Source organism: Triturus cristatus, chromosome 11, assembly GCF_964204655.1.
Source record: "Triturus cristatus chromosome 11, aTriCri1.1, whole genome shotgun sequence".
NCBI classification, from domain to species: domain Eukaryota; kingdom Metazoa; phylum Chordata; class Amphibia; order Caudata; family Salamandridae; genus Triturus; species Triturus cristatus.
In genome coordinates, this window is record NC_140594.1 from 992,662,342 (window position 1) to 992,678,566 (window position 16,225).

At 41.7% G+C, this 16,225-nt stretch overlaps 1 protein-coding gene across 1 annotated transcript; it reads right to left on the bottom strand.

The window, feature by feature from the left end:
- Positions 1-1,771: 1,771 nt before the first annotated feature.
- On the bottom strand, positions 1,772-13,803 carry TM4SF1 (transmembrane 4 L six family member 1). The gene is made up of 5 exons (XM_085635077.1): positions 13,440-13,803; positions 9,295-9,384; positions 9,058-9,203; positions 5,083-5,269; positions 1,772-2,261 (listed from the first exon to the last, which is right to left on the bottom strand). Exons 1-5 carry the CDS (start codon positions 13,614-13,616, stop codon positions 2,247-2,249), a joined length of 615 nt encoding a protein of 204 aa, XP_085491203.1. The 5' UTR covers positions 13,617-13,803; the 3' UTR covers positions 1,772-2,246.
- Positions 13,804-16,225: the final 2,422 nt, after the last annotated feature.

The window sequence follows — 16,225 nt, forward strand, 5'->3', positions numbered from 1 at the left end:
CAATGTGGTCAAGGGGCAGCTGGGATTCATGCAAGGTTTTTGTGCAATTTAACCACTACATGACTATTTAATCCTCCCTCCCATTTAAGATCAAATCGTAATGCTTTGTGTTTAACTTTTAAGGTGCTAAATCAGTGCACTGTGATAGGCTGTGCAGGTTTCGCAAGTATTGTTGGTAGCAGTGTTTGGGGAGGGTAATGTTTTAATGTGGACGGTGAAATGAAAAGACGGTGAATGCTTGTCTGTATAGTTGTTCTGTCAGTCATATTTTTAGATTGAGCATTCGAGACCTCTTGTATATACTTTAGTATATACTTATATGTGTATGTACTTTGTGGGCTCGGGAGATCAGCCCTAGGACTTGTCTGACTTTTTTCTGTTCAACTGCCTGTATTTAACCGTCTTGGTAGAAAACGACCAGTAGAGGTCAGTAAAATACCAGAATTGCTTTCTGCTTGTTTAACTGCCTCTATTTAACTGGCTTGATCGAAAACGACCAATAGCGGTCAGTAAAATACCAGAATTGCTTTCTGCTAAGGGACTTTCTTTTTTTAATTTTTCTGGCAACTGACTCTATTTAACTTTCTTGATAGAAAACGACCAGCAGAGGTCAGTGAATACAAGATTTGAAAAAAATATTATTGTCTACGGGTGCTTGTGGAAGACGATTTCTATGCACTGGAATCTAGAGAATGCTAAAGTGATTCTGGTATTTTACTGACCTCTGCTGGTCGTTTTCTATCAAGAAAGTTCAATAGAGGTAGTTGCCAGAAAAATTAAAAAAAGAAAGTCTCTCAGCAGAAAGCAATTCTGGTATTTTACTGACCTCTACTGGTCTTTTTATAGCAAGACAGTTAAATAGAGGCAGTTGAACAGAAAAAAAACTCCCTAAGCGGAGGCAGACAAGTCCTAGGGCTAGGGCTGATCTCCAGAGCCCACATAGTACATACACATATAAGTATGTACTGAAGTATATACAAGAGGCCTTGAATGCTTGACCTAAAAAATAACAAATACTGTGAGAAGCCGCTCAAAAAACTAGATTGCGTGGCTAGGGGTTTTGCTGGGATTTCAAATGTATTTGCAGATTTTTATGATTCAAACACTAATTGGACTATTCAGACGGTGGGCCAAAGAAACGACAAAACAATTGTCAGCCATGCAAATCTGTGTCATCAAAAATAATTATTATAAGTATATTCAGTATTAGTTAACATTACTAGGGTGAGCCCCATATCTAGCAATGTGAAGTCTGGAAATGTCAGTTTTACTAATTAATGCGCTTTAGACTCAATACCTTACCTGTGTTTTAGGGGGTGGGAGCACGGCACTGTTTACACCCCGAACATCTTGGCAGGGTACTTTATAACTCCACAATTTACGAAGCTTCTGTTGCGCACACATAAGTAATTACGGCAACTCAGGAGTACACCAGTTGTATAAAATTATATAAATATTTCTATAAATAGAATTTTGCAGATACTAAAATCATTGTATTACTTTTTTAATATGTTTAATTGGCTACTGCCACGCTACTGTTAGTCAAGCCGAAAAGGAACAATTTAAATCACATATATAAGTATGTATTACCTTTTAATATAAAGATTTCAATATACTCAAAACATAGCTTTCTGAAATATAATAATGCAGGAAAGGCATATCTTTTTAAAAATATAAATGTACTCCTTTTTAATCAAACGATGGCTTTTCAAATAGTCCACCCGTTTTAGCAAATATATGAAAATAATGCATCCAATTGTGAAAAACGGGACATTTTTTACAGCTATTTATTGGAATTATTGAAAGTACACGTGTTCGTCACTTTTTGACACTTTAGGAAACGCCACGGCGGAAACCCCGAAGCCTGGGCGCCATTACTAACACTTTTAATGGTGCAAAAGACACGACTGTTGTTGCTGGACATCGCTTCGCAAAACAATCTTCGGGTTTCTTCGTCGACCTCTGCAGAGACGATTCTCCTCAGAATTGGCGGGAAGTGCTCTGCAGTCTGTGCGCTACCACAGCTAAGTAACTGTAAATATAAATATCTCGTACAAGTACTTCACAGCCACGCCTGCCCCGCAGAAGGCTCCGTACAAAATGGTGTAACACAGTATACATATATAATTTAAACAGTGATATAAAACGCTGTACAATTAAATTTACACGGTGCTCGAACGTGAGTCCTCTAAGGTCAAAACACGCTAAAGGTCGGGTAACACAGCTCCAGTTCGTCAGTCAATGCTTCAGCAGGCGTAGCTCTGTTGAGGAAAACAAAACTGTTCTATGAGTGAACTGTTTGCATTTAAAAGACCTTTACATTTATAAATGCTATGGGGCTTATTTACAAGCCCCTTGCGCCACTTTTGCGTCATTTTTAACATGGAAAAGGTGACGTACGGGTGGCGAAAGGGGCTTGTAAATCTATCCTGAAATGACCTTGTAACAAGACGATGCAACAAGCAAAGCGTTTTAGACACGCCTTTTACAAAAAATACATTAGCTATACAAAATGGATGGTTGAATGGATGGATGATGGGTGGAAGGATCAATGGATAGATGGATGCATGGATGGTTGTACTTAGATGGGTAGAGAAAGGCAGAGGTGAGTGAGTGGATGAATGAATAGAGGTGCTTAGATACATGGGTAAGCAAAGGCAGAAGTGAGAGGATGGATGGATGGGTGGATGGATGGAAGTGCTTAGCTACATGGGTAGACAAAGGCAGAAGTGAGGATGGATGGGTGGGAGGATGGATGTTTGTGTGAGTGAATGGGTTGGTTGAGTGGATGGGTGAACGTATATTGGATGGATGCATGAATGGATGTTTAGGTGAATAGATGGATGGGTGAGCGAAGTGGATGGATGGGTGAGAGGAGAGGATGGATGGATGGATGGATGGAGAACTGTTTGAATGCAAAGGGGTGGATGCAAAACAATGCCATGAATATTTTCGTCTCAGGTTACAACAGCTAGAACACACTAAGACAAGCAAAATCTAAAATGGGACGTATACCCCCTATATACTGAACATGTAATTTATGTGTAAGACTGATAGGGTTTCATCGGCAAATTGACCTTTGGAAATAAGCAGGGATGCTAAATCATCCAGGTGCCTTGCTTCACCCCCAACCCAACCTCATAGGTGCCAACACCCAACTTGTATCTCCCGCCTCCATCATGAAGTTAGCAGACATGACGTCCATAACTAGAGCAAACCTAGATCATTGATCACAATGTCAAAAAGAATGGCAGAGGGCTCCAGAGTTTGCTACAGATGTCACATGTACGTAACACAAAACACAAAACATTTTCTATGTTCGGCGAATTAAGATATAGATTTTAGATTCCCTCTGGCAACAGTTGTTCATTATTGACATGTGGTAAAAGAATAATGTATGATATTCTAAGAATTGCAATTGGAAATTTTGATGTGTGTGGAGCAGCCCAGCCTTTGGTGTGTCTAAAGCATAATCCTGGTCCACTTGTTTGGAACTATGTTGACCACCCACAAGCCTTTCTTTGACCGGGGGGAGGTGGGGCTCCTCAGTAGCCTCTGGGATGGAGTCCCTGACTGCTCTACCTCACTGAGCCTCAGGGGATTCATACCTGCAACCCTTCTGAAGCAAACAAAACTTGATTGACAGAATAGAGGGTGAGTTGAGACACATCAAGAAAGTTCTGTCTGATGGATAGCATTTCTTATGTAAAGAATAAAAAATGTTAAACTTCCCTGTGCTTCACTCAAAGAGTAAGCAAAATGAATGTATTTAGCAACAACAAAGCCTACTGCACTCTCTCTTCAATATACAGGTGTAGAGTTGTGTTCAAGATAGAAGTTAAACAGAAATGTTGTGTGTAATTTATCCAACCAATGTTATATACTGTTAACCATCATGAGAAGAGATATGGTAGGGGAAGACCTTTCAAACGAAAATACCTGAGTACTAATGCTGGCTTCGCACCTTGAGGACCACTGGGTGATCTTGTATAAAGCCTGTATTCATTCTGTGCCTCAGTTCTCTTACCTTCCAAAACTCAGAGTGATCAGAAACCTGCAGCAGTGTTAAGTAGTATTAAGCACTAAGGGCCCAATTCTGATAGGGTTAGGAAAGTATTCCCACCTAGGGTCCAATTACAATGCGGTTAGAAACATAGGCTCCCACAGAAGTCAGTTTGAGTCCAACCAAATCGTATCTGGAAGCATCCGGATGCATCATACTCGGTCGGTCGGACTCTCCCGAGCCGAGTCGGTCGGAAACCATTTCCAAACCGATTAGATCAGGAAGATTTCCTAACCGCATCAGAATCGGGCCCTATATGTTAAAGAGGTAATCTAGTTTGTGTTTTTTCTATATACGTATGTCCTCTCTCACTCATTGTTCCACAGTTAAAAAGGATAGATTTTGTGCAATTCACTAAATGGCCCGGGGTAGCGGAAGTGCAACACACAACAGTTGACCTTTACGTTCACTCACACATACACATGCTTACACATACTCACACGATTAAACTTATACACACTATCACATAAACACATTCTCACCTGCACACATGCACACAATACACATTTAAAAGCATTTTTTATTTACCTCTGCTGACAGGGACGGTTATGTTGCAGTTAATTGTGCTCCTTTTTGTATTGCACTAATAGTGAATAGTATATTATTATTCACTGTTGTATATTAACAAAATTGACCAAAAACAAGGAAATGGAAGCCCCGACCGATGTCCATAAAGACAAGCTGCCTATATTTTCCTGGCACTGATTTTGCTACCTCTGAGGCCAGGGGTTGCATATGCAGTGCCAGGGGTCGCAAGGGGCAAGCCAGGGTTTGCAGTTGCAACCCCTGGTGACCTCTAAATGTCAACTATGATTTTTGGTAAGTTAAGAGTATATATCATTCAATTCTTAAATCTCACACTTACATTCGGGTTTATGATATGTTATGAACTCAAGATTGTCTATCGCCCTTGAGTCGTGTTCTTGTAGGCTATTTACATGATATAGCAAGGTCTACAGTCACTCTGCAATACTTTAAAACAGAACTTTTATATTATGCTAAAACCAAAGTCCGCTTACCTGTTGTGAATCCTGACATCCGCAGCAACTGCACAGTCCTCCGATGAAGGCATTGATTATTTGGACCAGGCACAAAATGAACTCAATTGCAGCAAGTCCCAGTAGAATGGAAAACAAGGTCACGTTCCATGTCACCACATTCTTTGGTTCAACACATTGAGACCAGGAGGCGTGGTCAGTCAGGTACCTGTTCAGAAATAAATTATGCAGCAAATTAATTCATGCAGTATTGATAAACACTTTATTAAGTTTAAATGCTGCTGGTACAGTTTTGTGGCACAATGACCTCTCGGGTGGATATGAACAATTATTCTATATATAGGAACAAGTTGGGTGGGGAATGAAGTGTGATGGGGGAATATATGAACCACAATCATCCACTGAAAAAACAGTAGACTGGAGATGCAACACATCTATGAAGGGATCTAACAGCCAAGTACAAATCTACCAGACGGACATAACTGTGATAAGGCACTTTCAGGCACATGCATCAATGTAAAAACCGGTCGCAAACGGGCAGATTCTCAGAATCTGCCCCTTTGCGACCGGTATTTTTGCATTTGGGATGCATCATCCCAAATGCAAAAATCGCAATTTAAGGATTCTCTAAATTGCGATTCCTTGAATTGCGATTGCATTTAAGGAATCCCAAATTGAGATTCCTTAAATGCAATGCATGAAAGTGAAAAAATTAGCGATTTCGCTAATAGGGGGAGCAAATTACCATGAAGTTGAACTTCATGGTAATTTGCAAAAACTTTGAAAAATGCACTTTTGTGCATTTTTCAAAGTTTCATGTTGCGCACACACATGCCCTTAGAGCATGTGTGTGTGCAACATATGTGCACAGATCAATTTCAGGGGGTGCAATAGGGTGTCATTTTGACACCCTTGCACCCTTGAAATTGCATGAGCAATTTGCGAGTACCTACTGGTACTCGCAAATTGCTCATGCAATCTCCAATTCATTCCTATGGGCCTGGAGGCCCATAGGAATGAATGGGACGGCATGCCTTAATTGCGACTCGCAATTTGCGAGGCGCAATTAAGGAATTTGTAGGAATCGCTATTTTTATAGCGATTCCTACATGCATAGGCTTTTACAATTCCTTAATTGCGATTCCTTAAAAATCGCAATTAAGGAATCGCAAAAGTCTTTGTTGATGCATGTGCCAGTTTGTGAATAATATTGCATCTGCTAATGGAAAGTATGGTTGATGGCATACGCAGTCCATTAAGATGTTTTCACAGAAACCAATTACTGACTGCATTTAATAAAGTAAAAGCACATGCAACTGATTGCTGTCTATAATTTTGTGTCTCTTTGTATGAGATGATACTTGTGATTACAATATCTTCAGCAATGTATTTATGGAATAATTGCAACTAAATGCACATTTGTGACGATACTGTGAAAATTATATTGTGATGGAGCGCGATGGTGCTCTTTCATTTGTAGGGGTGCATCATAATCACGAATAGTCTCATCCACATATATTCCTTTGTTGTGTTAACATTTGGTCATTAGAATGTACTTGGTAATAACATGTGAAATTGCAATGATGGAAATGTTTTGTGCCATGTAAAGAAACAACTTGCATTTGTATTTTGAATAATGTAACCTTTGGTATTTGCTTGCAATTGCTTAACGAAGTTTGCTCATTACATTGTAATGCATTTGATTTAAACGTGCATCATATTAAAGTTTGCACGTAGATGTGGCTAACTGTGCTTAACGTGTAGGATTTCATAGATTTCTTGCAATGAAATATGCATTTGATGTGCTTATGTAACATGATGGTTTGGAAGGGCCTAAATGAAATGTTAACTTATGTGTTTATTCAAAGGGCCTATCTGCCTCACTCTTATGTTAGCCGATTTCTGTAGGCCTGAAACGTATTTTCCCCGGAAGCTCTTGCATTAGGCTTGTTAGTGAATTTCATGTGCATGCTGGATTTGTTCTGTTCTCACATTTCAGTTGTAGGTGGAGAAAGTCGTCTTTGTTAGTTGGAATAATGCCTTTTGTTTTAGGAGTTAGGATTGGAGAGGAGAGGATACATTTATGCAAAGAACGTTGATAATTGGGAGAGGGTGTTCTTTCTCACTGAAGGAGGCCTGTGAATTCAGGTCATCGAGCCAGGAGCTGAGAGTATCGAAACTAAATGGAAAATCACCTATGAGAAGTGCCGACCTAGATAAGGTGATCTGTGGGCGTGTTCTATTTTTTGTGTTTAGAATTAGGGTCAGTGCCCCAGGGGTTGAGTCAGGAGAGGAGGTAAGGAGATCAAAGGAGAGGGAAGGAACATCTTAGCTCTGTAGTTTTGGCTACTTGACCCATACAACGTGAGTGCACTTCTTAGGAAGGCTTCACAGGCTGACACCTTTTCCTGATCTTGCCTGGGGAATGCTAAGTAGGGATGTCACTGTAGTAGTAGTGGTGTAGGGACAGACTAATGCTTTTCACTCATCAATCCCAGATGAAGACTGATCTTGACGTAGGGGTAATCATTGCCTGCGATCTATTTCTGGTATTTGTCATTCTTTTCATGATCCAGCGTTTAAATCTCGCCCGTAGGTTTTGATTTGTATTAGTTCCCATGTATTTCTACAACAGCTGTCTGTATGTTCAGTTATTTTTGACTTTGTAATAAAAACCCCTAACTTGTAATTCAGAGTCTGTGATTCTTTGGAGTCATGGTTCTTAAAAATTGTTAGTTTGCCTTGATGAGTTATTTCTCCTCTCAACACTTCTCATCATGCAGGTAATAAAGGTCCATCGACCAAAGGTTCCACGGTAAACTGGTAGAGAGGAACCCGGCCCTAACAATTGTATAAAAATGGCATGTGATTTAGTATAAAAAATAATGCAGTACTCCTAGGACACATTTATTTTGGCTGTTAGGTGGGACCCTCAGGCTGGTACAATGTTTTTATGCACTACCTCCATGCTTCCTTTCGATCAACAATGCTTGCTTTACTTGATTTTAGGGTATTACCCATGGTCAAACTATAAGAAGAGGAAGGACTGAATTGATATTTCTTCTGCAAATACTCGACTGAGTGTTTGCGGGGGTACACGCATTGAGACATGGACTACTGTTTATATTCCACAAAGATACTTGTAGGGTAGGTAGTTGGGTGCTGTAGAGCAAGGGACTCATTGCTTTGTGCTACTCTGTGGTTGATGTAAACAGAAATGGCGTAATGGTGCTGCCATATTACGCCACCTTGCAGGCCAGTGGTTCAGTAGGCAATGGTTTGGCTTTACAAGGACGTGGAGTAAATGAAAGATGAAGGCAAATAGAAAACATCAAGGTAAACATAAACGTAAACATTGATTCCCAATACAGGCTTAGATGAACGCAGAAATTGCTAAGTGTTGGCGAAAATAAGAGGATGGGAGAAAGTTGAAGAAGTCTTTCAATGAAAGGATGGATGCAAAATGACACCTCTCAAATATTTTCGAGTACCGGAAAGAGAAGTAGTGGAAGATTCTATCAATGATAAGTGGTACTAAAAGAGTTTTCTCAAAGTTAGACAAGGTGAGAGGCAATCTCTAGAACTATTCTTGTCTTTCTATATATTCTAACTCTACCTAGTTGGATTTAGCTTTACTTTACATATTAACTAACTGAATTTCACAATCCACGAAGGAGCTCATGAAGCCCTGTGGTGGTACCTGGTGGAACTATGTATTCTTAGAACTATATTGGTTGTTTGACGTGTTATGAATTAACCCAATATGTTTGGTTTCGCGGTTTTGTAAGGTTTATTGAAAAAATGAAAAACAAAAGAATGTTTTTTAAAAAAAAGCTGATGACACAGATAATTTAACCTGGGACCTGTGAATGCAGTGTACACATCTCCGTTCATTTCTGGAAAAAGTTACTTAAATATTGTCAGTTTGAAGCCTAGCATATCGAACCTGGACACCTACAAACTGTATTTAAGGATAGCTATCATAAAAATACGTACCCTCCGTTGGTATTAACGAATTGATATGTCCACTCCGATGCGTTATTCAGGCAATATGGCCCCTTAGCTAGGCCTACTGCAGAAATGATGACGCAGTATGCAGAGCCAGCCAGTCCAATCACAGCTGCCAGAATTGATGAAAACATCTGCCAACGAAAAACGATGGAGGGGTCATTCCATTGCCATAAAATTGTACCAAAATTTGTCAAACCCAGAAATTGTTTACACGTAACATACCGCACAACCTTTTCCACAGTTCTCATGACCACAGCATCCACAGCAATTATCATGTTCCAGTCCAATGAATACTGAGGCTGGTAAGAACATCTGCAATAAAAGAGGGAGAGATTCAGTTTCCAAAAACAATATGTTTTTATTTGCGGAAAGAGATGGGCATTCCATAAGCTTAAATATTATTATCAAACCAGCTAAACAAATGTGTGTTCATCTTTTTACCAAGGTGGCATTAAGAGAGGGCTAACTATAGGCCTCTGTCATCACTTAATTATCTTTTCTATTATCTACAGTACAGACACTGGGGAGTTCTGCAGTCCCATGATGTGCACATGAATGTGTATATTTCACTGTTTTAAACAGAGGTAGGTAACATTTTTTACTCGTTAATAATTCTGTGGGTTTGGCATTTTTATGGGAAGTCCCAGCAGGTTTTGTAGTAAACTGATTTTGAATGCCATCGTTTTGAGGGTTAGCAAATCAATTGTGTGCCATTGTCCAATGGCAAACATAATCACTGAGTCATGCTTTTTAGCCAAGATAAAGCCCTGATAAGTGACAATGGAGGAGGAAGCTACATTCACTGGTTTCAATTTTTTTTCAAGTTTACAATTTCAGCCTTCCCAAACTCAAAATGTTTTAAAATATACAACTAATATTTTGAAGAAAAATGTATGTATTCTCAAATGCTGCTCCATATCATTCATATCTATGGATAAAGAATCAACGTTTTTAAATGCCAAGTTCTGGACTGATTCTGTTGGGAACAATAATTATTATGGTATAGAAGCATACGAGATTCCAAAATGGCATGCCTCGTGCATTTTATGATGCGTTTTCTTTTCAACAGGCACATCAAACTCTATGGTCTGTGTGACCTGCCATGCACTTGTATCATTTACCCCTCTGCGGCCATTTTGTTTTGTCTCAAAACTATGACCTTGGCAGTCTCGTCCATAAATTTGTCCTGCAAATTGGCAAACTTACCCAATATACAAGCATTGTTTATTTCAAAACCACCCTAATTATGGTTGGCAAGTACACAGTATAATTATTGTGTATGACGTTTGGCTGTTAAAACCCCACCCTTTCCCAGCACGTCATTTTAGTTGAAAGAAGATTTGTCCTTTCGATACACCCAGATGCTCATTGCAACATTTAGTTTATGCCAAAGGTTTCCATGTATTCCCAGGTGTGGCCCGCTCCGCAGGGCCGTTCTGTCATCCAGGCTAGAAGAATTAATGCATTAGATATTTCCAAACTCCTAGTCTTGCCTAATGGTAGAAACGGCCCTGCCACTCCGTACAGGAGACACAAAAGGTTATTGTCTACGAAAGAAGTTTGTAGTGTTCTAAAGTCTTCCTAATTCATCCTTTATTTTCTACAGTTACGTCGAGTTTTCCTATAGAATGCAACTGAATTTTGAGGAAACAATGGGGCTGAAAGTCTTGTGAAGGGCTGCAACAGGGAGGACTGTTACAGTTAAAATAACAAAGCCCATCTTGCCATTTGAATGGCATAGCTTATTTTTTAAGGGGCGCTTTGGATTAGGCAACCTTATCCTACACCCTGGATTTTGCTCCTTGTGAGATCAGCCGCAGCCTGGTAAGAGCGGTGGGGCAGGGTTGGGATGGGATTCAACAGACTATCATAAGGGAAAATTAAATAAATAATTAATTTACCCGCATCGTCGTCTGTCGAAATCCCACCCCCACCCCGCCCCACCGCTCTTACCTGCACGGGCCGCGGCTGCATGAGATAAAGTCTTGGTATTGTACCAGATAGTGTCTTATTTCTTCCTAACAGTTCTCTCAGCTGTGACCATGTTGGTATTTGTGTGCCTCGGAAACCCAATAAAATGTTCTTGATAAAAAAGAGGCCATTTAAAATGATAGGTTTGTCAAGATGGGGTGGTTAATAAAGCTTTCATAACTTTCAACACTTGACAATCTTATTTTTAAATGCATTTAAAATGTATCTCAAACTGGGCTGCCTTTATTCATTGAGATATTTTGTTAATCTCCCATTGGGTAGGCTAATTTAACATAACCAATCTACTGGGGGTAAATACGAGGCTCCTTGAGTTCCGTCAGGTCAATTGCTGCTCACTTCCTAAATATTTTCGAACGTCTCCCAATTAGCACCTGGAAAACAGTCGTGCATGCCCTGCTCACAAGCAGGCTGGACTACAGAAACACCCTCTACGTCAGGATTTTAAAAAACACTCATGAGAAGGCTGCCGATTATTGGGAACTCCGTAGCCAGAATCACTCTCAACGTCCCACACCACACCTGAAGGAGCTCCACCGGCTTCCCATTCATAAACAAGTACAATTCAAACTCCTCACCCACACTTTCAAGGCACTACATAATGGCGGCCCTGCATATCTCAACAATCTCATCTGCTTTCACAAACTTTCCAGGCACCTCAGTTCATCCGGACTCCTACTTGCACATATCCCAATCATATGGAAAACCAGACCTGGTAGTCGCGCCTTTCCCAAAACTGTGGAATGGCCCGTCCCTACACATAGGAGCCTCCTACTCACTTCTTGAATTCCGCAAGAAGCTGAAGACCTGGATTTCCGAGTAGTCCAACTAGGATCTAGATTTGGTTGACTCACACCTGCTCAGTGCCAGAATACCCTCCCAGGTGACAGCGCATTCTGAAAATCAGCATTACATAAGATAACATAACTTAATTTTCCTTCACCCATCAGATTTAGGGATGATTGCGAGGTCCCCTTTAATTCATATGGGGCTTGCAACAGCAGCTGCCAACCTCAGCAGAATTATAAGCTCCACACGACCACCAATGATCTGTGGTGTTGCACCCTAAGATTTCTTATGCTAAAGGCTCTCAAAATCTCCTGGTGAAACACTAGGAAAATAAGGAACAACAGGGGGGGGGGGGGGTCGAACCCAAAATTACAACCAGTCGATCCTTCATTTGTCGAGGGATTCTAAGGATTCAGGTCAGAATCCCACTCAAGTCCACACCTCGGGAGTTAAAGGGGTCCCTGTTATTGCTAACTCCTGGGCGACAGAATGAACACCCCCACAGTCGGGTCACTCTTAACGAGGCCCCTACCTGCATAAGGACCTCCAATATTTTATCCCTTTTAGAGTCAATGTGGTCCAGAGAAGAAGGTGGTGATCGGTTTGAGACTCGAGAAGTTATTGACATGGTTACTGTTAAAGGTGCTATGTGAAAAACACATAAAAATAATACAGACCGAACCTGTCGACTCCAGGGACAAACTCTGAATCCATCATCCTCTGGGCCCAAAGCCCCAGCAAGCAGAATACCGAGAACATTCTTTTGGAACTATAAGATTTGAGGCCAAACATGTTTTTCCCAAGATAGGAGTCTGTACAAGAAATAAATCTTCTAATCGGAGGCCTCGGGCCAAAAAGCAGTGATTAACTAATGTGCAAACTATAACAGGCCACAAAAATAAATATTATTTTCAAACTTTACATCGAGTCATGCCAGAAGTGGCACTCCTGTGGCAGAGCCATCCGCGTCTTCAACCCTTACCTCTTTAAGGTTCTTTCACACATGCCAACAGGCACGATTCAGGCTGGAGACTCCCTATTTGTAAGCCAAAAAATAGGTGGTCTCCTCCCTAAAATTACCTCTGCTCTCATAAAAGTCAATAGCGAAAATACATCACCCTATTCTTTTCAAAATCTCCTACTTCCTAGTTATAACATGCTGGCATGAGCGAAATTTTTGAAAGTATGGCAAGAACCGAATTCACAATTCCGTCTTTACAAATGTTCCAGAAAAAAAGAACCGAATTCGTAATTCTTCTTTACACATTTTCCAGAAAAAAAAACCCTCGTTCCGTTCCTTGCTTCTCCCCCTTTGTTTTGTCCAACCTTTCCATCCCCATATTACGACACTCAAATGTGTATCTACCATAAGACTACGCATATGTTACATGTGAAGTGCACGTATAAAACATGTGCGCCTGCATGGGATTACAGACGAGAAGCAGCAGAACAGAACTGACCTGCGAGGGGTCAGGAAAACAGACGCAAATCTAAACATTAGAATCTAACTGGGGTTTTTTTTACATGAAAAGCAGCGCGTGAACTGAAACAAGAAATACATCTCTTAAAAAAATGACGGGCTTACGTACCAGCAGTCCTGCTCCGACAATCCCGTGGAAATACCAGACGTAAGTCGTGAGGTGGTTTTCGCTGGCAAACTTTGTCTCCCCATTTGGAAAATACAGCAAAATATTTGCTACGATGCAGAGGAGCGCCAGAAAGAGCAGGTGGGAGCCGATGCAGCGCGCGCATTTCCCGAAACACATTTTCGTGATTTTCTAAAGCTTCAGCGCGCGACCTTGAAGAACCTGCGGACGAGCCCCAGCCGTGTTTAATCGCTCTCTCTTGACTCCAACTTCTTAAATAGAGGGCACTGAGTCACCTGGGCGAAGGCATGTTTACAGTGCATTAATCACAACAGTCATGGCTTGATGCAGTAGGACGGACTGAGGTGGAAACATGCCAGGTGAGTAAGTAACAGGCTTACAAATCAAAACACATGATTGGGGAAAGGGCTAAAATAGCTCGTTGGGCAGTTTCTGTTTGCAATGGCCTCTGCTACGTCACCAGAAGCGTGACGAGCCTGTCAGGCACCTGGAAAAAGTCAAACAATTGGCCTCTCTAATTTCGGAAGGGGTTTCGTTCATGCTGTTGCTAGATTGAGTGTTGTGGCTCAGCAGGGGTTTAGAAGTGGGCTTTGGGGACAGGATAGAGAATTTCTGAATGTGCAATTTGGGGAATATGGAGAGAAGCACAGACCACTGACACCGAAATAGTGTGAAAAAGCCGCTTTTATTGAAACAGGTGCACATCACAATTAAACGCCCTTGGCCTGATGCCTTACACAACTACAACCTGACTATACAAATTGTTACCTATATCCAACTACCCCCCCACCCCTAAGGTTCCCCCACACAACATTTTAAACCTGCAATTGAGTACCCCCTACTGTGACCTTTTAACCGTTCTCCTTTGAACTTTAACCTTTGACCTTTCGCCTGTGACCTTTACCCTTTCACCTTTGGCCTTTCAAAAAAGGCCGCTTTTATTGAAACAGGTGCACATCACAATTAAACGCCCTTGGCCTGATGCCTTACAAAACTACAACCTCACTATACAAAATGTTACCTATGTTCAACTACCCCCCCACCCCTAAGGTTCCCCCACACAACATTTTAAACCTGCAATTGAGTAACCCCTACTGTGACCGTTTAACCTTTCAACTTTAACCTTTGGCCTGTGAACTTTACCCTTTCACCTTTGACCTTTCAACTTTAACCTTTACGACTATTAACCTGTAATTAACCTAACTTCCCAATGCACCTTAAAGATCCTACCTCGTGAACTTGTTTACCCGTTCTCTTTCAGCCTGTATTGCCTCTGTCAGTAACGAATAAACTTGGCTAAAACATGCCAACTTGACTGCCAACCGCTACCCAGAAAAGGGGGCGGGCGACTACCCCTTTTTCTACCATCCCAAAAACCTAAGGTACCTTCACAGCCTTTGCATGGGGAACCTGCACCTGAAACAAATCCGACTCCATGTGAAAAAAGAAAAACGTCAACCCCCTATAAATACCTCTGTGTCATATGTTAAAGCCAGCCGCATCAACTCTTGAAAGGACGTCCTGTCTCCATACACCCTTTCCTTGCTTTCCTAATGCCTCCATCTGTACAGCCCCACTCCACTCCCCGCAGGGCCAAAACTCGATGCACCTTGTGGAGAAGTGTGGCTCAATGATTAGAGCGGCAGACCCTGATGCAGAGATCTAGCCCGGGACCAGGGTTCATTTCCCCGCCTCGGCAGGTCTTGGGCTCAAAAATTCCACGGACCTGATAATTCTCGCCTCGGTGCCATTCCAATCATGGAGTCCCACTCTGCAACTCTGGGCAATAGCTTGCTTAATCTCCACAACAGCCCCCACAACGCTAAGGATGCCTGGCCTCCACCTTGGGGGTGCCCAGGAGTGGACGCCTCACAGGGAAAGCCAGGATGGGTTCCACAGCGGTATTCGTACAAGTGCCTTGATACCCTTGCGGGTGAGTAGTGCGCTATACAAGTATCAATTTACATTTACCTAGCAATTAGTTTTACCATTATGGGAACTCACCTGCCAGCCAGCCCACTAATAACCTATTCTAAGAGGGTAGCAGCTGCCTTCCCCCTTGGCCCATTTTCACTATACGATCCTATGTGAAAGCGATATGGTGCGGATCCCAAAGTAACCCAGAGTCTGCACCTCTTTGTCTGCTGTTCATTCCATTGTACTAATGAAACCTCAATTATCAAAACAGACCGACCGGAGACCTCCAACTTAGAGCCAAACTTAAAAAACAACAATAAAATTTCAGAAAACGATATATCTTAGCAAACTTCCTCCCTGACCTGTGCACATCGCTAACAGCATTTTGATGTCCCTCTCCACAAGCTCCTCATGTCTGCCATGCTCCAACCCCATTTACCTGCCTCCAGAGCCCAGTCTATAAAGGCATGCCTCCCAAGACCTTGTGTGTCTGCAGCTCCCCAGAAGTATGGACAACAGTGGAAAAGCTGTCCCTTTGCCCACCATTGTGACATAACAACCCCTGCCCAGTGCCACTCTTCTCACAGGGAAGTGGCTCACATCCCAGGGCAAAATTAAACTGCATACCTACCCACTACAGCCCTGCCAAGACCTACCAAATCTGTATGTCTGCTGCCCTCGGGCGGCTTCCCCCCAAATTACTCCTTTACCCCAACTAATTCATATCCTAAGAATTGCCCTCAAAATATTCCAGTTGTGAGGGACAAGAACAGCACCTTTATTGTTCTCTAGAGCATATCAGGGATAACTTATTGAATAACCTCTGCAATTAGGCCCCCAGTCTTCGGCGT

Excerpts from the sequence above, each read along its gene's own strand:
- TM4SF1 (XM_085635077.1), bottom strand. The coding sequence starts at position 13,616 with ATGTGTTTCGGGAAATGCGCGCGCTGCATCGGCTCCCACCTGCTCTTT. Across the intron at positions 9,204-9,294 it reads ACTGTGGAAAAGGTTGTGCG|ATGTTTTCATCAATTCTGGC; the intron begins GTATGTTACGTG and ends TTTCGTTGGCAG. Across the intron at positions 5,270-9,057 it reads TTCGTTAATACCAACGGAGG|GTACCTGACTGACCACGCCT; the intron begins GTACGTATTTTT and ends ATTTCTGAACAG.